A 23492-nucleotide genomic window follows, 5' to 3' on the forward strand; every position below is an offset into this window, starting at 1 on the left:
TAATATATTATGACATTACGAATTTGAATTTCCAGTCATATTTTAATAATATACGTTCGATGTCGTGCCTAATAACTGATATACTGTGTAATTACTTGTCGGTAAACATATTTAATGTTTGGTTTAAAATTGCAGCCCAAAAATCTTCGTGGATGGAGACTGAAACTACGCAATTTACTTATACAACAACTACCGAGACAGACACGATTGTCCACAGAACGATACCTTCCACTATAGCATCTCATTTACCACAACCGCCCATAACAACGCAGCAAGAACTGTATCAAGATAATTATCAACAATATGATTTACAGTATCAAGATCAACAAAATTATCAATACGATAAAAGCGATTTAAAATACGATGAACAACAGAATTTATATCAGGAAAATCAAAACTATCAATATAGTCAGTATGATCAACAATATCCAGATGATAATAAACAACAGCTATATGAACAACAACAATTTCAACAGCAACAATTACAGCTAGAACAGCATCACCAACAGCAACAACAGAAGGCACAGCAATCAGCACAACAACCAGCACAACAACTTCAGGCTAGTGTGTTGACTGGAGCAGCAACTTTGGGATCATTAGTAGCAGGTGGTGCAAAAAAATTAGGAAGTTTCTTTGGTGCTGCAGCAGCCGCAGTTGCTGCACCTGCAGCAAGTCATCCACCCGTCGCACCTGTAACGACAGCATCATTAAATCAGTTCACACCAGCGGTGGCTCCTGTAACACCTTTTACGAGTTCATCAGTACCTATCACAGCATCCGTCCCAGATGTATCACCATCAGTGCCAGTGTCTACCGTGACCACTTCAACTCCTGTTACTTTACATCGGACTCCGTCATTAAGAAGACAGGAGTCAATACAAAGGCCTCCTGTGCGCCGAACGCGAACTTTACCCGACGCACCAGAGGACTTACCACCGTCGACTTATGATGAAAGTGCCTACGAGGACGAGTACCATAAGACTGAATACGATCAAAGTATAGATCGCGACAGAGCGTCTTTAGATAGGTATCGTGACAATGATACTATTCATGAAGATGCTGTTAATGATATACATCTACATGAAGAGCCACATTCAGGAATACAGAAAACGGCTTCTCCTACAAGACAAAATTCTCAAGTGAGAAAACCTTCAGTAGATAGTTATCATAGTCAAGCGCCGTCTATAATTGATCGCAGAACTTCACAAAGTTCATATCATCATGAGGAAAAATTATCCATACCGACTACACAAGAAGGTAAATGTATTTTCACTCACATGTTTAATATGACACATCATACATTTTATAACGGAATAGGTATTTTCTTTTGTTTTTTGTGATAGATTATCCACTAAATGCTAGCAAGCTAGTTAAAAGTCAACATACTTTTAAGCTATTTTCTTTTGTTTTTTGTGATAGATTATCCACTAAATGCTAGCAAGCTAGTTAAAAGTATGTTGATGATATTGATAGCTTCGATAGTATCTATTATTGACTGTTTTTCACAGACTGGTTATGTAGATATATAGAACAGTCTAATCAATAGTAATTTTAACATATATATTTATCATTTATTTATTATATTTATATTTACCAATACTTTTATTACATATTATAATATGTATTTTGCATTTAAATATAATATATTGTTTTTAATATTGTAGATTCAATGATAGACAAGACGAAAGTAACATTTCAAGACGATCGCACAACATACCACGAAGTACCCGAAGAGACTGGCACATACAATGAAACGCAGGAACCTTTCGATGATCATGAGACGGAATATCGTGATGATGACGAGGAATACCGTGATCAAGACGAGGCATTCCGTGATGATGACGAGAAATTTGATGATCAGGAACAGTTTAATGAGCAAGATGAGCAATACCAGGATGATAGTGTATTTAATGAAGAGCAACGTCAGGAGGAGGAACAAGTGAACTTCCAACCGGAACAACCAAAATTAACGCCGAAACAGTGGTGGCACCGAGCTTACAACAAAGTCGTGATGCAGCTGAACGTGAGTACTTTTTACAATTTCGGCGTTGAAATCAGATACTTTTTGAAGGTTTATTTTTCATTCTAGTTTATTCATAATTATCGATATGTTTACTATAATATTTTATTTTAATATGTTTATTTTCATGTCCATTTTTTTTACAGTGGTTTATATAATTTAAATGTTTTATTACTTACTAGTTAATTTTATATTATATTGATTTCTGATTTCATCGCCACATTTAACTTTTTGATATTATTATTTCAATGTTTCTTTAGACGAAAATTATGGAGAATTAATAATGCTTTCGTTATTGGATAAGGTAAGTGATATGCTATTATATATTGAGGGTTAACGTGTAAATATACTCTATATATGAATTTATGGATCGTGTACAATTAATATCTTATAAACTATATTAATCTTCAATGAATATTAGATAAATAAATAAAAATTGTATGTGTGACACATACAATTTTAAATAGGCTTCTGATTTCACATGCTACATCCATGTATGATCCAACATTATAGCTACACAAACCGTGAATGAGAATAGATAATACACTATATTAATTACATCTCATCAATACGTAAACGTAACCAGCCAAAAAAATAAAATAAAGTTCACTTTACACCATTAATTATAATAAAATTCAACTAAGCGTGTAGGTGTAAATTTTTGCACTACATATGGAGACTTTTGTTGGTCAAATTATAAACGGTAGAGATTGTTTTATATATGATAGTAATGCATACTCTCTCTACATACACCCTATATTTGTTTATAGTTATTAACATTCTATATAAAATGTATATAGCAAATATTTTACAAATGATTATTATTGCAACGAATAATATTTTTGTAATACTTTTAACCTTAATACTACATACAATAGATAGATTATATGGAGTGAATTAAAAGAGATTCTAGTATATTTGTCTATAGGTTCGAATTTATTTAACCCTATAACCTTATATATAATGTTCAATTTACTATGAGACTAGTGTGAAATAGTCATCTCGCTCAGTAGGGGGTCTTTGTCGAATGACCCATTGATGACAGATACTGCTATGAGATTATAACGATTTAATTGCCCCAAAGATATATCGATCTTGTTTCTATTAGACGTTAATTATCTTAGTATAACATGTATCAGGATATGCGTATCGAAATACCCTTGATATAAATCTTGAGTTTTTCTTGTGACAGTGAGTTATCAGAATATAAAAATATCTCTTAGCAATTATTATCTGTATAACATACTGAATTTTGTTGATATTTTTCGACTAATGGCACAAAAATCATTGTCACTCTTTTATAGTATTAAACACTATACACGACCTTTATGAAATCGTGCAATAGAATAATATCTAATACATTCACGCAATTTCTCTCTGGGCACTCTGATAATTATCTGCATAAATATACCTTTTTCGCTATCTAATTAGTGTGAATGCGCAATTATAACCTTGATCTTTTGTATCTTTTCTTTAAATAAAAATGACAAAGAAGCTATTCCTATCTTCAAGCTCTTGAACATCAATCGAAAATGGACATATTACATTGTCAGGTACTGATTAACTGTATAAACTCTATTTTTTTAATACTATACTATACGTAGCATACTACGAGATTAATTTGGGGAACTAAGTACAACTATACTCAAATATAAGTAGTTTTGGTTTAATCTCTTATCTGTTACCCTAATCCGTTAACAAAAAGTGACGGGTCGGTCCCACTCAACGTCGACTGACCAAGAATTATAGCCGCATAATCCTTTGATGGCATTGCAAAAACCTCTTGAAATCCATAGTGTTTTCTCTAAGAAAGTTGTAAGCCAAAAAGCTGAAAATAGTTTCTGCTGTTAATATCCCATGAGCGTATTTAAGTTCAGCAAATAAAAATATATTTTGTTTTCGTATTAATTTATCCTAAACTTCACCAGATTTTGAAAAAAATATATGAAACTCCATTGGAGTAACCAGTTTTCAAATATACAATTATTACAAATAACAATAGAAAACACTAAAACCCACAAAAATACAATGGAATTGGGAACCTCTTACTTTTTTTGAAGCCGGTTGAAAGTCATCATTGTAATAATTGTTTGTGCTATGAAGGCATAAAGAAGTAACGAATAAAAACATAAAATTTACTTTAATTATTTTTTTAAAGAATTCGTAAGAACGAATTGCTTGTTTCGTAGTCAAATAGAATTTAAGATTAAACATTTATGATTTCTACATCTTGTACTTTACTTCTGATGGTCGTGGGTTCGATTCCTCGCACGGTACAAAAATCGGTCTGGGTCTTTCTGTATACGCTTGGTATGTATTTACAAAAAAAAGTACCGTAGTATATCAGGTGTTACTACCCGTAACACAAGGTCTGCTTAGCATGGAACTAGTTGCCGCTGTGGATTCTCCTAGGATTTTAATAATATAATATTAACTTCTCCGTTTGGTAGTCGGTTGATAAGTTTAGTGTGGCGGTGCTTCAGTAAAATGTACTTGCTTCCCGCTGTGTTATTGCACCGTAACACATTGTTGGGAAATGGGAAAATGTTGTTACTCTGTGTATTGACCTCCTAATGGCTTGACCTTGAATAATAGCTGACTCCATGTTGGAATATAAGAATATAAATACATAGAAAGTTTACAGTATACAGACTTTATCATTACAGAGTTAAAACAAAACAATCATTGAAATCAATTACATATAACATGTAGTCCTGCGGAATGGCAATGCATGAGTCACGTTTAATAATTATCGTATAATAATTACCATTAAATGGTTCGTCAAATTGTTTTCCATTACAACTAAACTTATACTAGAATAAAGTAAAAGTTTTTAATTTGATTATTTCCATTGTATATTCAGGGATTTGTTGGGAGAAGTTCATGCATTGACAAATAGATAAATATTTCAAAATATGTATCTAAATGTTAGATAGAAATTTTGAAATATTACTTACGTCTTCCATGTCGTACTAACTTGCACACTCGATTTTGGTCGAACATTGATTAAATCTATTTCCTATATATTATGTTCTTCTCAACCTTTATTAAGTGTATATTATATTTCTCATAATGATTGGATGAGTCTAAAAATGTATAATGTTATATATATTTTTAACTCTGCAAGTTCTTTTAAAATTGCAACATTTTAATACTTCTAGGTATCGTCTGTTAGGTATTTCTTAGGCATAATGCAGTCTTTAGTATATTATGTACATAATCTTGCAGAATCACAGTTTGTAACAACATAGAGAAGTCGATTAGGTTATGGAAATTAGAACATTTTAATCCTCGGTGCTCAAGCAACAGTTTCTATGCAATGAGGTAAGTAGTTAGCCAGTATTTCCACGACTAACTTAATGTAACTTTAAAGTGTGTCAATCGACATGTAGAACTAACAATAGCTTGAAATATATAAGTGGAAGTAAGAAAATAACTAGTATGTAAGTGCTAATATTATAAATGTCGAAATGTATTGTTGGCTCGTTAGTTTCTCATAAATTGACTGACAGATTAATAATAAGACAGATTGTATAATGAAGGAAAAAACAAACATCAAAAAACATAGGTTATCGTTTATCTGAAAAAAAAAAACAGATTAAGTGCGGTAACAAGTAGTAGGAAATAAATCTATTGTTAATATTTTATTGATATAAAATCATCGACCTGTTTATCATAAATATTGCACGTAAGATAAAATGAATGAAAATCTCCGCTTTACACGTGATAAGGATTCATTTCGTAAAAGCAGCCGATGAAACTATAGTAGTTAGTTAATATTAGTGCAAGAAGCCTATTAAACTCGAAGTTATACGAAATTATTCCAATGAGCCCTCAAACTTTAAATCTTGAATACATGTACTCGAAAGATATATCCTCCTTTATTTACCAGGCAAATATAGTAAAGATTATTAGATTAGGATTTTGTCTAAATGGTACTCAAAATATGCATTACCATACTATTAGAGATAATTTTTAGAACGAGGACACGGTATAGGCATTTTAGTGTGAATTAAGTTAAGTACATAAAGCAATTACAAGGCAATTAATTCAGTTTCTCATTTGCGGATGTAGGTTCGATCTGTAATCAAATAAGGACACTTTATTTTCTTCTTCAGTATTTGTTAATACCGGACATACAGTTGTAGGTATGTTTCGTCTAAGTAATAAATTAATAGTCAATTTAGTTTTATGTCTTCTAAATATTATGTCTCCATAAATTGAATAGTAGCTGCGCTTATTGGCTTGTAACGAAATAACAAACAAATAACTAACAGATATTAATGGTTTCATTAGAGGTTAATTGAAGCAATTTGAATACTTTTATTATTGATGCGTTTTATAGAGTTTCATAAGTGACTATATTCTTAATGATAATATAATATAATAGACTACTAAGATTAAAAAAAAATAACTATAGTTTATTATCATTTCGATTCTAATTACTATCATAACATTACTGCAACTTTAATTAAATTACCGATCTGTAAGCATCGTGGATTATGTTTATCGATTAAGGAAAAATTCTATATATTATTTATTTAAATAATATAATAATGTTACATAGAAATAAATTTTATTTTCTGCATTGTCATTAATTCTTAAGTAAGTCTTACTTTTTTAGTAAAGTCCTTCTAGCATCCCGCAGACTATCGGTTAAGTGGATACCGCCGCCTGCGGAGACCCAGAGCGCCTTTGAACCCGATCACCTCATTAGTTCAACTGAGTTGCTCCATCCATACGCACATATGTAACTACGCATTCGCTGCTCAGTTGATTACCGGCCTTTCGACTGTTAGCATGCAGTTACATTAGAAAATTTGAAAAAATGGAAATACAGATGCAATTGGGGTTAGAATATATTGCGCAAGCGATGGCGACGGAAATGCGCGAGGCCGCGATAGCGACATCCTGCGGGCGACCGTGGCCCTATTGATTGTGCGCCGCGAGCGCACCTATCAGTAATTTATATGCAAATTGCGTCTGCTTCAGGTGTTAACTTTCAGTGGCAGTACGGTTTTAGTCGTGATATGTTGTTATTGTTATAACACCCTCTAAAAATGTTCAAAATGGTGAGAAGTAGGAAGGTCCAAGCAACGAGCGAAGCGGACATTCGTCGCGATCAAACTTTTCAAAATAGATCTAGTAATAATGTGTCTCGCCTTCGTGTCCGTCGTGGGTCCAGTTTGACCGATTTAGACAAGTTACGATGCAGCGGCGGTTCGAGCGGAGGCGGTTCGATAGGTGATTTGATGAACATGTTCAGTGGTAGTGCGAATTCTGTAGGCAGTGATACTCTAGTTGCTAGAACGGTGCCTCTAGAAACTGTTCGTAGAAACATGCCACCGCTACCGTCAAGTCCGCCATCGCATCCGCCGCCCTCTCCGCTTATTCATGTGTCCCGACCCGTAGGACCTTTAACCATGGCGCAACGAACGTTAAGGTTTAGCAGGTTGTTGAAATATCAACCCTGCTCTGCTGATATTCCGATTACCCTGGTGAGTCTTGATATTACTTTATTCATTTAAAAAATGTTTGTCAAGTTTTAAATATTTTGTATGTTAATGAACTTTGTATCACCTGAAATCTTATTACTTTTGAAATATTTAATTATTTAGTGAACGAAAAAATAAAAACGGTATAATAACATTTAGGTAAACTTTGCTTTCATTTATTTTGTATATTGATCAATATATAGTAGTTAATTCTAAATTAAGTATCATAACATTGAACGTTGAAGTTTCTATCAGCTGATAAAGTGTTGATAAAGTTGAATTGATGTAATAGCCTTAACTATTATCTAATGATCTGCATTATCATTCTGATAGGTATAAAAGCTAAACATTATTGTATTGTTTATATTGAGGGGTTTTTGTTGTTGTATTATAATTAGTTACGGGAACAAATCCTATGGTCTACTTCCATGACGGCCCTAGCCTATTACACTTTATTACGGTTTATGTTTGATTTACTCCCATAAATTGTCGAGTCTCAAAATTATTATATCATCATTAGATCCAGTATTCAATATTATCGACGTTACTACTATGTACGGTTTAGATATAGGTATTAGTCGTACGTCTGTATAATTCATTGTTATCATAATATTAATTTCTATAGATACGGGTAAAGCCGTTGCCAAACTGGTTGTATTTGACAGATTGTCACTTGTCGTATTATCCTTATAAGAAAAGCTAAGAGTCTAAGCCCATACAGCCGTTGTATTTAGTATCATTTCTGTATTTCAATTTCTTTTTTCCTTCTTCAGTTATCTTCTACTGTAGAGATAATATATATATTCATAAATTCGTTTATATGCGGATGTCATTTTTTGTGACGTCTGTTTGTGACGTCATTGTTTTTATTGCTACGTCTTCTTTCAGCTGAAATGTGAGCGTAGGTTGTGGTCTTGACGTATGCAGATCACCTCATAACGTCCACATTGAATTTAATGTGGGTTGTACATATGTACTTCTATGAAAGCTTACTATTAATTGAGTATTGTATAATGCAATAGATTTTATCATTTCAATTATGATGTTATTATGTTATATTTATTGAGCAAATCCTACAACACACTGAACGATTACTTGAATGACTGCATGGCAATAGTAGTTCATCCATGGTATTTCTATTTAATGTAAGATATAGACACCTACATAAGTATACAATGCAAATAAACGGACTTGAAAACTAAGGAATTCAGTTCAGTTTCTTGACAATTCTTTTTTTTAATCTGTGTACTGAATTGGACGATAGGTAAAATTATTAATAAAATATTATTATTAAAAAAGAATTACGTTCATAAGTGGCTAAAATGTCCTACATGAATAAATGATTTTTTATTTCATTTATAGCTGACTAGAAACATCGCGTATGTGAAGTTATAGCAGGGATTTCTAACTTTGCCACTGCCTATGTTATTTCGTGATAATATAATATAGCGCTCTATAAATTAATATTTTGTTTAATTGTCTTAAGTTTATAGATTAAAAAAAAATATATCAAAGCTTTCAATAATGTCGATGTATGTATGAGATGTAGGTTTTTTCTTCCCATATAAGGCAATACAAAAAAGGCTTGCATATTTGGTATTGTTCTTCCCATATAAGGCAAAAAGGCTTGGCAAGACATTGCCAACTTCTTGACTCTACAGTTGAATGCGTACTATTTTAAAAATAGTACGCATTCAACTGTAGAATCTTATCTAAAATATTAATTGCGTGGTGTATTATATTATTCACTACTTAGAAATAAAAATAATCATAAAAGAGTAGGTATCTAATAATATTGGAACGACGATAAGTTTTCCTCGAAATATTATACTACATTTACCCAAGAATTGAGTCGATATTAATAAAAATTCAGATTTACAATTTATTTGTGGGCTATTCTTGATTCAATGGTATGAATAGGAAGCAATGCATAAGATATCAGGCGCCGAGCGTTGGTGTGCTCGGAGATATCATGAATTTTCAACGCAAATGCATTTTTATTTATAAAGTTACATTTAAATTGCGAATGAGAGCAAATGTGTTAATATGTATTCACTGCTCTTATTTGGTCCCGGTAATTTAAATAATTTTAATTCTTTGTCTAATGGTTGTATAATTTTCAAAAACAACATTTTGTATATAGTAACTCCATCCAGTAATCCGTGTAATTGTAATATACTACTTATGTATATGCATGTATGAGTGTATCTATGTACCTTTGTAGAGTTTTTGTTTAGATTTTATTTATCCGAAATTAATTTTTACGTTTAAAATGACTATTTATAGAAAAAATAGTGGAAATTATTTATATCTTTATGATATTATGACTATGACTTACTTTCTGCAAATGTAAATATTTTCGGTAACAAAATGGTTAACATCTTTATAAAAAAATATTACTAGAATTCCATTCTTAATCATTTGTAAATACCAAATATACATTATTTTTATTAGATTATTTTTTTAATCAATTTAAATATTTATTTTGTATATTTGAGACTATAAAAACTTCAAAAATTATTTACATTTATTTTATCAGGCATATTTCTTCATAAACTTTAGTAGATACTTCAATTTTGGCATCTCAATATTGTGAATACACCTGTTGAAATCACCGATCACCTTTACTGAATGTGTCATCATTCTAGATATTATGTCCTTTAGACACACGCTGAGGTCTGATACCTCTTTGAACCCATGGATAGCAATTTCAGCCATCACTACTGGGAACGGTGATGTTTCATAGAGGAACTGCAATAAATAAAAGAACAATTTAATGTATGCAATGTCATATTAATAGAACTGACATGAAAGTTTGTGAGAATAGATGAATAGGTGTTTGTTACGCTTTTATGCAAAAGTTGCTCAACTGATTCAAGTTAATTTTGTTATAATGACAGATAATATCCTATATTAACACATAGGATATCGTTAACCCGTGTTCAAGGTACAAAGAAATATATATATGGAACCAGTGACATTGCTTTATATTATTCATGGAATTTGTTATCATACAATAAAAATGTAAGCATCATTAGAAAATTTTTTCAACTTTTTATGATGATTAAGATTCTCTTTTAAATGTAGGAACACTTTGTACAGAGTTGTTTGTATAGGTACTTTTATCCTACTTGTTTTTGTTTAGTTATCATATTGCATCAGTTTAAGAAAGTTGAGACAACCAGAATTAGACTAAGATGTATTTCGGCTACAAAGAATAATAAAGTAATAGAGTAAATATGAATATGCTGATGAAGCTATTCAGTGTATATACAGCAGTAAATATAATACACTTTTGATTTCAACATAGTCGCGCGTAAGACATAATTGTTACTTAGCAATAAAAACACTAATTAAATTTAAATCTGAAGGATTATATTTTTTGTTTCATAACCAATATGATCATATGTCAGTATATCCAGTATCCTACATAAATTTTTATTATTCACAAAATTTCGTAGAAATTCAACTATTATACAATATACAATAAAGTAGTTATATTTTTATTATTAGGAAAAGGAAAAAGTACATTTGTAAATTAGAAAATTCTGGATATGGCACAGAAAATTATGTTTACAGTCGACAATATGACATTTTAATTACTGTGTTGCTTTCTACTTTTAGTTTTGCCCCGGAGACAACATTTAGGGGTAGGTAGCAGGGAAAACCCAGATGTTGCCGCATCTAAGTTAATTACTAAAGCCTTAATGGAATACTAATTTTGTTAAGGTTAAAATGTCATCTAAAAATAATCCTTTTAGACTATACTTTATCCAAATAATATTTTTACTTAAATACAGTAATATGCGTTTAATGAATGTTATACGAAATGAATATAATGAATGAATATACGACAATGTTACAACCTACGCCTATCTGATGAGCCGGCGGTTACATGATTTTGTAGATGACATTTTGTTTCCCAATATTATAAATGCGAAAGTAACTCTGTCTGTCTGTCGCGTTTTGACGCTAAAATTACTGAACCGAACTTAAATGAAATTTGTTATATAGGTATTCTAGACCTTGAGAAAGGACAAGGCTACATTTAATTACAAAAAAAGGGTTGTAAGGGGTTGAAAGGGCCGATGAATAGTTGTATGGATGTAGCGTCATTATCAAAGCTAGACCCTTAAAACTTATTTTTTAGGCTGTTGATTAAACTGGATTATGATTTTTAAAGTTTTTAAAAATTTTACCATTAAGGAGGTGAAATAAAATAGGGGCGAAAGTATGTATCTAAATTCATCATCTATTTCAAGCAAATGAAGTCGTGGGAATAGATAGTATATATACATTCCCTATAATTTTTTGATAGTAAACAATTACAATTGGTAATGGTAGAAAATGATTACGTAAGCAGATTATCTTACCACAGTCCTCTCCAAGTCTTGACTTTCATGAGAACAGTTTCCTCCGACTTGTTGCTGTTTTTGACATTCGAATAATTTTGATGCCGAATACTTTTTCAGGTTTTCAAGAGTTTCAAAGTGAACTTGAAGTTTTTCTGTAACATAAACATTTTACATATAACCGACGCTTATTGCTGGAAGCTTGCACATCATTATTTCTTAAATTTGTATATTATTTTGATACTCCTTTTGTATGTCTTTTTTTACTTTATTATATTTTGAGGCCTTTTGTGACTAATATATTCTTAGGCATAATTATTTCGTCGTTTTCTTAAATAATAGTATAGGAAGCTCGCTCTATGTCTCAATGCCGTTAATGGCTGCGCTGTATTTTATAGTATATCTGTGATCATAATCTATGGTCATAATCATTATAATTTTATAAGCGGTGGTGAAACTAAATCAGGTCACACTATTTTATTAGTTAGTGCCAACTTACTTAAATTAACAATTAGAAACAACGTTTAAGATTATATGTTATCAGTTACCATATACATTTTATATATATTACATACATCTTTTTGTTATTACTGAGGTAGGCTTTGTTTAAAGTCGTCGCATGGGCAACGCTTCACACGTATTGTCAGATAGGCTAGTTGGTTTGAAAGTTACGTAAAAAAAGATATAAACTATTTATTAATATTATTTATGAAACAATTCAGAATTCCGCCGTACGAGGCGGAAACGTCGTGACCGATAAACAAGGAAGGTGTACCAAAATAAAACCAAGACATTATGTGGTCTGACAATGCTTCCTCGGCACCGGAACCCGTTCCGCAAACAACGTGCTCGTTGTGTAAACACAGCCTTAATGTTGTCGCTTTAATTGTACTCGTACCTTTATTTTAGAGGACAGTTTTGTTGATATATGATGTAGTTTTCATTTCTCTATATTCAGTCTAAGTTTTTGCTATAATTATATCAGATAATACTCTGTTTTTGCATGACTGTTCATAGTTTGAATAATCCTACGTCCTATGAAGTTGTGAAGGTTAAAGAATTATAATACTTGGATAAAAATAGAACGGTGTGATGGTCACATTTCGCCGTGTATATTGGATACCAAAGTGACACATTGCGAGCCTACTGCCGAGCTATTTGTTTGTTTATTTGGTTATATGGTGTATTAATTTCGTTTTTTCATCGGTATTTTCATTACCAGAGAGTCAATCGGATATATAAATTTACGCACATTGATTTATGCTACATTTGAAGTAATTGCTTTTCGGTTTAAATAGTAGTTTAGTAAACCGCGGTCACAACTTATCATACTGATATTATAGAAATCCCTTCCTTAATCGATTCCCTAAACTATACCAACGCATATCTAAATTACGACGATTTAAGCCTAGGTTTGAACCCCCTAGCGGTACCCTCAGACAAGTAATATCGGTCAGGAGATGGCCTTCAACCCGTCCATAATACTTTCCATGGCTTCTTATTGAAACAGTTACGACCATATTATAAACTAGCTGTACTCGTGACTTCGTCCTCGTGAAATAAAACTGTATTTTTCAAAAAGACATATTTTTTAAAATAAAATTAGCCTAAGTTACTCCTTATTACATCAGCTACCTGCCAATAAAAGTCTAGTCAAAATCGGTCCAGTAATAACAGAATTAGCCGGAACAAACAGACCGACAGACATGCATACAAAAATTGTAAAAAATGTGATTTTGGTGCATGTACCGTAATATAAAATAATAGTAAAGAACGGTTACTTTAATATTACAATATAATACAAACAGACACTTCCAATTTTTTATTTTTTATATTTATAGATAAGAATTTTATAATATTTGTACGTCCATACTTTTAAATAGTCAAATTCTTTTACCTGGCAATCTCTGCACCCTCTGGTAGCCGAGTGCGAGACACAATGTGACGTTCTCGTCTGCCAACTGTAGGTTCTCACCGAGAAGCTTAACGATGCTCTCTTTGCAGTAAGTTCCGTTGCGGGGTTTTCGGTCGTGAATTATTACCTGAAAGTCGGATTACAAAAATACGAGGAGAATTATTACAAATTTGTGATATAAGGCTTTTTTAAGTAAAGGAAGTTGTAGAAAAGACTAATGTAGGTTTATAGCGTATACATATACTCCTTTATCCAATGAACATTAATGTTGAGCAAAAAGTGATAATTCTGTTATTTATTCAGGATATATGCTTCATTATCCAATTTTCATTTATACTTATAAGTGTTCTTAAAGAGTATAGAACATTATAAGTCATCTCTAAGTAGGCATAATTTTTATCAAATGAAAATATGTTATATTTATCGACAGTATTAAAATATATTATGATTCTTATTCTAAAAAAATCGTATATCGTAATATAATATCGAGATCTAGAGATACATTGTTTTGAAAATTTATACATAATATTTTCATTACAAATTACGGAAACTTGCGTTCGCATAATGAAAATATTAAATATAAATTTTCAAAATAATGTAATTCGAAATTATGTCTAACAAATACAGAACTTGATTGACAATTTTAATTTCCGATTAATAATATAGTAATTACCTGAAAGTACAAAGATATTTGTTCAAGGTACACAGTCATGTAGTTAATAGCTTTGTCGGCTTCGTTCTTCATTAAAAGTTTTATTTGAGATACCAGTGTATCCATATCCTCTCTCGACTTCTGTGTTCTTAGTTGGATATCAGCGATTAGAGCTCGATATCCATTTATTAGGTTATCTTGGAAATCCGTCGTCTGAAAGAATAGAAATCTTTATTAAAAGAAACTTAATAGAAGCGTCAGAATCATAGCTTTTTATTCTACCACTGCATTCGGATTGAATTATGCTAAGAAGAAATAGTCAGGAAGATTGGCCGGGGCTTTTTATAAATAAATGTTGTTTAAATTTACATTTTTAAAATATTGTTTGAATGCAAACTACAAAGTAGCAAGTAATATTAAGCGTTAAAATATACAAGTAGTAGAGCAACAAAATAAAACAGTTGCAGTACCAGAGCAGATCAGTTGGTATATAAGCAGATGAGATGACAACTATAACATATATAAAATATTTGATTACTAAACAAATGTATCATAATTTATAATCTAATAGTTAATTAATTATGTAATGCAGTAATAGGTGGTAATGTTGCTCTTACTATATAAGTTCCTAAATTCTGGTTGCAGTAGGGCTAGTTGAAGAATCAAATCTTCATTGTATATTAATGTAGTATTTTATGACCTGATTCTTGCATTGTTTGTATAAAATAACATACTATAAACACTTACTATACCGCTATTACTATAACACTAAACGTTCTATCTTTTTTTCTTTGCAACGAATCTTGTTAACTGTACACAACCAAATGTAAATCGTTGTTTATCTTTCATGCCACGCATTAAGACTCCGTACACAAACCGTAGAGTAATAAAAGGAAGAAAGTCGGAACTAATGAGCTGGACTAAATGTTGTGCTAACGACGGGACCTACTTGTTGTAAATCTTATCCCAGTTCCGATAGTACGAGTAGGTACTGTTGCAAATTTATAGTACGATTGTAATTTGTTTTTACTTAATTAAGAGTTGGAGAGTAGTGTAGTTTTGTGTAAGTCAGTTTTATTGTGTAATCCTCTATAACAACTGAACAGGTTTACCCGTTCTGAATAATTCAATAATTTAGATGACACGAAATGTAGCTACAGTTAGTCGAACTAGTAGTTTAGTCAATTTGTATTTTGTTTAATAAATTTCTTGTCATTACTAAATTACCCAAAATAGCCTAAACTAGACTTCACATATGTTACAAAGACATCTGGTAAAGTAAAAAATCGCTTAAATTATCTCTAATAATCTTTACGAGAACGGCAGGTGGCGTATGTAAATTTATTTGTTCATTTATTTCTTCAGTAAGCTATATTAAAGAATAGATGTATCTGTCACAATGAAATTGAATATCGTTTGTAGCTTATACATATGAAGGCACGATAATAAAAAGAAAAAGTAGTTGTACAAGTCGACATTTTGACAAAAAAGACAAACATCAAACTGGTCTTGTTCTATTTGTAGAATTTGTATAAACACATTCCGTAGCTGAAGAAATATGAGGAAGTTTACTCTGAAAAGATTCAAGTACGCTTTCATGGTGAGTCGGAGTTTAAGGGTAGGAAATTAAGGAAAATGGTATCTCAGAATGTTTGCACAATAAACAGAAAAAAGTCAATTAGGAATATTACAGGTTGAACAATTTATGTGGGAACAATTGAATAAATTTATATGCTAATTTATATATTAGATACACATACATACCGAAGTAACTATGTCAAATATATGTATCATCTCATTCAATTTGTATGAACTAGAGTGTTCATACAAATTGAATGAGATGATACATTCTATTATTTAGTACTTAGTCAAATATAAAACTCTACAAGTGCTATATTTAAAATTATGAATTTGTTGCTGGCTATTAAAAACTATTTCCGAAAGCCTAATATAAGTTCGTTCGATCATCAATCTTGAATATTTTATTTTATTATATTTTACGATGTTAATTGGTATGTCATAATTTTATTATAATATTTGTAACCAAGTTTCTTTCTAATCAAAAGCATTTAACTAAACTAGTAATCCATAGGGAAAGAGATTATTATTATAATATACTCTACCGTCAGTTACGTTTATTTTTAATGTATAATAATAAATATTTAAGAGTATAAACTGAAACCTACCTGCAATGTGATGACGACAAAAGCCGAGAAAAATACTAAATACGTATTACGATTCATCGCATTATTCAACACTCAACTTTTTAAACAAAACATTTTCAAGGCGTTTCCATTAATCGGTAGTACTGTAGCGTGTAATTTTCTTAGAAAACGTATTACTTTTCTGTTAACTGCTGGTAACGATGTTGATTGTATGCGCAACGTCGTGCGACTGATTGTTTTGTGGTTCGGTAAATGTTTTGATTTCATAGCAATGGGCTGTGTGATTGTTATGATTATATTCCAAACTGAGTCGACACGATGACTGGAACTTTGCTATAGTTTATAATTGACGCTAAATTGCTTTACTACTACCCACTTTATGTTAGAGTTGTTCCAAATCCAGATTGTGGATCCAAAGTATATAAAGTCTTTAAATTTAGACTTAGAATAGTAGAGATTCGGAAGAGTAAATGTAGCATCTTAATTTTCGATATCATATTATAGTTAATTGGAGCGCTGTTGTCACACAATGTCTACCTATATATAAATATTTTATATAACTTAACATACCTAAATATAAATTAAAGAAATAGGTGTTGACTTTTGAAATATCTTGAATCTGAGATATGGTGATGACATCGTTGATTACAATGGTATAATATATAGTAACCCTTAGATCAGAAATGGCAACGTACGTGAGACACTTTGGTATCACAGTATATTTTGTGATAGTCGGATGCTCGCGGTTCCATTCTCATTTTCAGGATACGGTTACACTTTGCATAACATAGTTTATTTAATATTTTAGATTTATAAAAATATCCTATTGGAAAAAAATTATAATTCAGAAATAATTAATAATTAAAAGTAATTATTTCATCAGGGAAGTATTGGAAATACTCTAATCTTGATGTTGTGATTGTTCAATGAAAATATTATCATTCAAGTTGTCGCGTTCCCTCATATGAATGACCCATTGTCGCCAATAAATAGTTTCATTACTACTAACATTAATATATCAACTATTCACTAAGTTTATTAGTGTTCATTAGTTACTTTAATTAGCAAAATTATAAAAGTATATTATAAGTCTAGCTAAATTTAAAACAATAGACTTTTATGTAGACCAGGATGATTCGGTGCAAGGCAATATAAACTATTGCCTTTACATACCTACGTAATACTGATATCAAAATGGTTCACACAATTTCGCTAATATTAACGTTATAAATAAGCATGTTTAAGTTTATGTAGCATTTATTTAACTATATATTACTATATAGAATAAAAATAATTGTTATTCTTTTGATTTATTGTATCGTTTTTATTTTAGTACAAGAGTGTGGTTTATACAAACACATTCGCTTATATAACTTTCATATTGTCCATATAGAATTATTCATTTTTTAATGCAACCGTAACTTAATATAAATTAGTTATTACAATTTACATAAAGCGCCATCTATTGTTGATTTTCCGTATTATGCAAACCCGTGAGTAAAGTGGAAAGCCGAACCGTACAATCGTATTCAGCCAACATTGTGTGCTTATGGAATTATTTTTCTTATGTAGATGGCGCCTCAGGATATTTGTTTCTCTTTATGATTTTGATTAGCTTTCTTTTCCGTTCGTATACCTCAATGATATTACAGTAACAAAGCAGTTTAGACGAACAGTATCGAATTATAAATAATAAAAAAAGTTGAAATCCTTATTTTAAAAAATGTGTGACGTATTAATTATTCTTTCTTTTAACATTTTAATCAGTGTTGTACATAAACTGGCTTCTATTTCATTCCTCAGGATATTTAATTTAATTACACCAAGAAAATATTATACCAAGCTTAAAGACTTCATATTGAGATAATGAAGAAAAGATAGAGTTACGAGTTTTGTTTCAAATTATTTTGTATTATTTAAACCATTTCAAAATTATTTATTAAATTATCTTTCACATTACAATATATGAGTTCTACGAATTAATATTAAGAACTGACATTATTTAATCATATAAAACGCTTTTGCATAATTGTATTTCGTTAATTATGTTGAAGAAACTGTATATAAAACACTCTGTGTCTGAAGAATTTAATATTAATATTTTTCTATAACAATTTAATATATCTTTAAAAGTTTTCAATGCAAGAACTCTTATAGAATTATTAAAATCCATTATTATTATAAATGAACAATGCTCTCTTCCTTGTTCCCTCCTGAACATAGCATGCCTTTTAGTATTAATATTAATGTATATTGCATTAGGGCTGTAATCTAAGAATCTGTTTCTCTAGTCGACTTTAATAGTCAGTATAAATATAATACTTAACCTTTTCTTGTCTTTTAATATCATATAATTTAGTAGTTAATAATGTCTTGTTTATAATAATGGAATGGTGTACCTACCTGCGCTAACGGTGTACACAGTCGAAGCACCAATGGAGGATGATAGGATAAGCATGAAGTCAGGTCAATTTGTTCATAGTGGCAAAATCAATAGGAACTAATCTTGTTGGTTGGCTGGATGAAGAGTTGGTGAATCTGATGAGGAACACCAGAAATGGGGACATAATCTTATTGCTAGAAATCCATTCCCCCCAAGTGACATAAATATACTATAATAAGCTACATTAAATTCATTCTGAGAACTACATAATCCGACTTTGATTGATTACTGGATTTAGATATAAATCTCGGCACATTTTACAGCTTTGATGTTCAGATTTAAATTAACTGTATTGTCTCGTAATGCGTTGCATGTTTATTAATTGTATAATTCTAATGATAAAAACCGATTACCTTATTTAATTATACATAGTTGCTACATATTACAGTTTATTTTCTAAAATTAAATTGAAATATTCCTGCACAATTTATAACTTTTTGTCGTTCTTTCTCTACTCAAAGGTTGCTTTGAAGAGATTGCTTGCTTGCGATAAGACCGTCTTTTGTACATCAATATCTTTTGTCAGTATAATTTTTGTAAATATTTGGTACCATAAAAAATAAAGAATTAAAAATACAATTTAGAATTTATTGTGATATTGACTAAGAAGGACTACTAATTATTCGTTAATCTGCTTACTTCACAATGTATAAAATAACGCCCAAAAATCTTCTATTCATTATTCAGTATTTCGTTAAGTTATTTTATAATAAGAATAAAGCAATTACGTAGTATTAAAATATTTGTCCTGGATTATTTTGATAATTAATTAGCCGATAATAATACCCTATTAATTAGGTTACTACAAGGTAAAAGATTAAAAATATATATTGATTTTTTCTTTCCTTTACATATTAAGAAAACAATATAACAATATATTTTACATAACAAATAATTAAAATAGGTATAATTACATTGTTTTCGAATAAATAAAACGGGAAAAACTTGTAAAAATACAAACACAGTGAACTACTCAAAAAACAAAAGGTATGAATTACTAAAAATATAAAATAAAATATGATAGTAAAGTACCGATCACTGAACAAATAACTACTACAATAGTTATGATTACAAGTCATCATCGAACCAATTCTTAGACAGGAGATTGTTGTTCAATGTTAAATATATTTCAAATGTTTACTAATGAAGTAAACATTTGAAATATATTTAACATTGAACTAATAATACTATTGTCACTAATAATACTATTAAAATTGTCATAAGAACGAATAAATAACGAATGATTTTTTCTATAATTTATGGCGATTGTGTATGAACAACATTAGAATCTGTATTAAGTTTTGGAATATTCTTGGTATTTATAAATGCAAGCTATATAATTAATAAAATATTTCTGGTTTATGTTCAGAATAAATTTTGAATTTAGAATGAAAACACTTTTATTAACGATCAACAATAGGACTAATGTTGCCCTATTTAATATCCGTTTTCCAATTACTCTAATGGTTTTTCATAATAGCTGCTCTTTAATAAACTGTTGAGGGAATTTACCTCTCCAATTAATTTATTCACAAATGGCACAATTTTGGAAAATAATTTGATAAAACAAAGAAATGCAGACATTTTTCTACTCTCTATTTAGGCAGTAGTTACATGTAGACACCACCTAAACAACTACTGCCTAAAAACGAGTTAAATCCTTGTTATTGATTATTTACGATTAAATAAATAATAAAGATATTAGAGACTTGTATAGACATTCAAATGTAAGTAAATATATCATTACAGAGTTAGTAACTAGTAAATGGTAAATGAAAAAAATATATATTTGATTTTTTGCTTGTCGTGTATGTACACAATATATGTATATAACCGATATTTTCATGTATAAGAAGTTACAATATCAGCTATAAAAAACATACCCTTTTTAATAGCTGATGTAAATTGATATCTCTCCAATAATAACATCTGTCTGAGCAGTTCGCTGCTATCGCGTATATTCAAGAATAAAAGTTAAAATGAGTTGTAGATTTTCTAATAAATGTAATCCTCAAAATCTTGTAGTGCAATGGCTTTCATTTGCAGTTTGAAAGGGGTGATTTCCTTCTGCTTGCAATCTAGAACATAAATGCAAACAAGACCACTGCAGCTGCGCTAAACATGTCACTATCTTCTGCAATCAGCCATTTGAGGATAGCAGTGTCAGCGAATTGTAACATCGCTGCAGAACATTATTTTGTCAAATAAATATTCTAGTTGTGATATTTGTAGCATTATTACATTTTATCAAGAATTAGAAATAATCTTATCTAAATAGTATTTTTTATATTACTGCCACATTCGAAATATGGATACAGATATGGAGGAAGGGAAAACACTGTTTTTTTTCTTTTGAATGTATAGTACAATGTATAGTGCCATAAAATTGTAAGAGACTAAAAAATATATACAATTAGTTGTGTAACAAATTAGTTGACTATAATTGTAAATACCTACGAGTGCCTTTGCAATTATCCTTATCTCTTATAATTTGTGTCAATTTGTACTCACACAAAATATGTAATGTTATGCAAAAGAAAAAAAACAGTGTTTCCCTTTCCTTCATAGCTGTATACATATTTCGAATGTGGCAGTAAAATAAAAAAATACTTTTTACATGTATACACATGTACAATTATAAATACTGACTTGTTTCCTACAATATTAAAAATAAGAGTTCAGAAAAATGGATTTTCGTGTATATCTCTACACTATTTATACGAGTAAACGTGTAACGACTCTCAAAGCGTGGTGTGTATTCGTCTTTATTATATTTACAGAATGATTGATTCATAATTTAAATTCTGACGTCACTGGAGCGTAAGGAATCCGTAAAATGTATACGAGCTAGAGTATTCGTATTGTTTGTATTATGTAGGCGTGTGATGGGCTTACAACCTGTCAAGTTTGGGACCTAACAATGTATAAAGAATAACTCTGTAATGAGTTGTGACAACTTTATATTATGCTGCTGGTGAATGTAACATATACTCAATATGCGTACAGTTTAGGTGTTCAGATAAATTATTATGTAATTTAAATTGTTGATGATATGATTTTGTTCTATCTTGTGGCACTGCCCGTCTAGGCATCAGCATCTGTTGCATGTCTTAAATTTGCCACGCCGTTTTTTCGTCGTATGGTACAATATAATTTATTTATGTGGTTATGATAAGCGTCCGTTATTAAATTTATTTGAAAATAATATCAAATAAATTTAATAACGGACGACTAAAATTCTGGAAACGTTAGATAGTTTTGTCACAAATAATCTGGCTCAGAGTTAATACTATTGACATTAATACTTATAATATGCCAGAAAATATACGATATATGTAGAAAGGAAAGATTTTTGCTTATACCTCTTCTTTTTACACTGCCTTAATTTGTTTTAGCGTTAAGGGTTCTATCTAATAAAACAAGATTAATAATTCTTATGAAAACATACCAGCTATCAAAATTTCCACTCCGTCCTTAGACAGTACTTACTACTAAATATTCTATCGAATAATAAATAACTAATTAACTCTAAAACATATCCGACACGGCTGGTTAGTCCCATACTAAGCAAAAGCTGTGTTATGAGTACTGGACCTACTTGTGACTGAATAACTACTAGGAATAATGTCAAAATTCAATTTTAACAAAAATATATTTGAATCTTTTTATAACTACATCAAGGGATTCCTGAGTAGATTTTGAAAATATTCGAATATATAAAAATGTTTCTGTAAATTTTGCTGTTAATTATTTATTATCTTCAATACTATTTGTCATTAGTAATTATGTAGGTATATTGTTAGTATAAATACTAAAAAAATACTATATCTGACTGTGTGTGCATCTGCCATAAGGACAAAATTCCAAATTTTAGTTTAAAACTGTCGTAAAATGTTAAAAGTTTAACGTTGCCTACTTGAATATTAATTTTGCATTATCTTTAGTAATTCGAGTTTCGAGATATACGTATCATGTATAATTAGCAATTACAGAGTTCTAACCTACTTTAAGTACAAATTAAGTTATAAACTGTAGGTAAGCTGTCTGATTAAAGACAGACTTGTTTAATATGTCACAGAAGCATAAACTATTTAAGTATCTCTACGAATACTCGAGATTCGAATGAGGTAATTATCCTAAATTTCTATTCAACGGTAAATTTTGGTGAAATATTTGATTCTCTTTTAAGGTACTACATGTTTAGGTAATTGCTTTCTGCGTATTTATCAGTCATTAAGAATTATGGATATATCATCAAAATATCTCACTTTTGTCTATATGGTAGAGAGCATGTACTATAGGTAAGATACCGAGGATGGGCAAGAAAATACATTTTTTTGTGAGAACATACTTGTATGGCATATAATACGCCTAGACCAATAAAAATAAATATATTCATAAATACCACTAACAACTGTGTACGTGTAACAGGATTTTAAGCGTCTCTATA

General features: G+C 30.3%; 2 protein-coding genes across 2 annotated transcripts; one reads left to right on the forward strand and one right to left on the reverse strand.

Annotated features, from left to right (window-relative positions):
- Positions 1-7080: 7080 nt before the first annotated feature.
- LOC131850022 (uncharacterized) lies at positions 7081-7548 on the forward strand. The gene has a single exon (XM_059200168.1). The coding sequence runs from the start codon at positions 7081-7083 to the stop codon at positions 7546-7548; it is 468 nt and encodes a 155-aa protein (XP_059056151.1).
- Positions 7549-10023: 2475 nt separating this feature from the next.
- LOC131850032 (uncharacterized) lies at positions 10024-16802 on the reverse strand. The gene is made up of 5 exons (XM_059200182.1): positions 16621-16802; positions 14456-14647; positions 13765-13909; positions 11889-12022; positions 10024-10266 (listed from the first exon to the last, which is right to left on the reverse strand). The coding sequence occupies exons 1-5, from the start codon at positions 16675-16677 to the stop codon at positions 10051-10053; spliced, it is 744 nt and encodes a 247-aa protein (XP_059056165.1). The 5' UTR covers positions 16678-16802; the 3' UTR covers positions 10024-10050.
- Between the last annotated feature and the right edge of the window lie 6690 nt (positions 16803-23492).

This window comes from Achroia grisella, unplaced genomic scaffold (assembly GCF_030625045.1).
Source record: "Achroia grisella isolate CSIRO2021 unplaced genomic scaffold, CSIRO_AGI_Agris_v1 utg676, whole genome shotgun sequence".
Taxonomy (NCBI): domain Eukaryota; kingdom Metazoa; phylum Arthropoda; class Insecta; order Lepidoptera; family Pyralidae; genus Achroia; species Achroia grisella.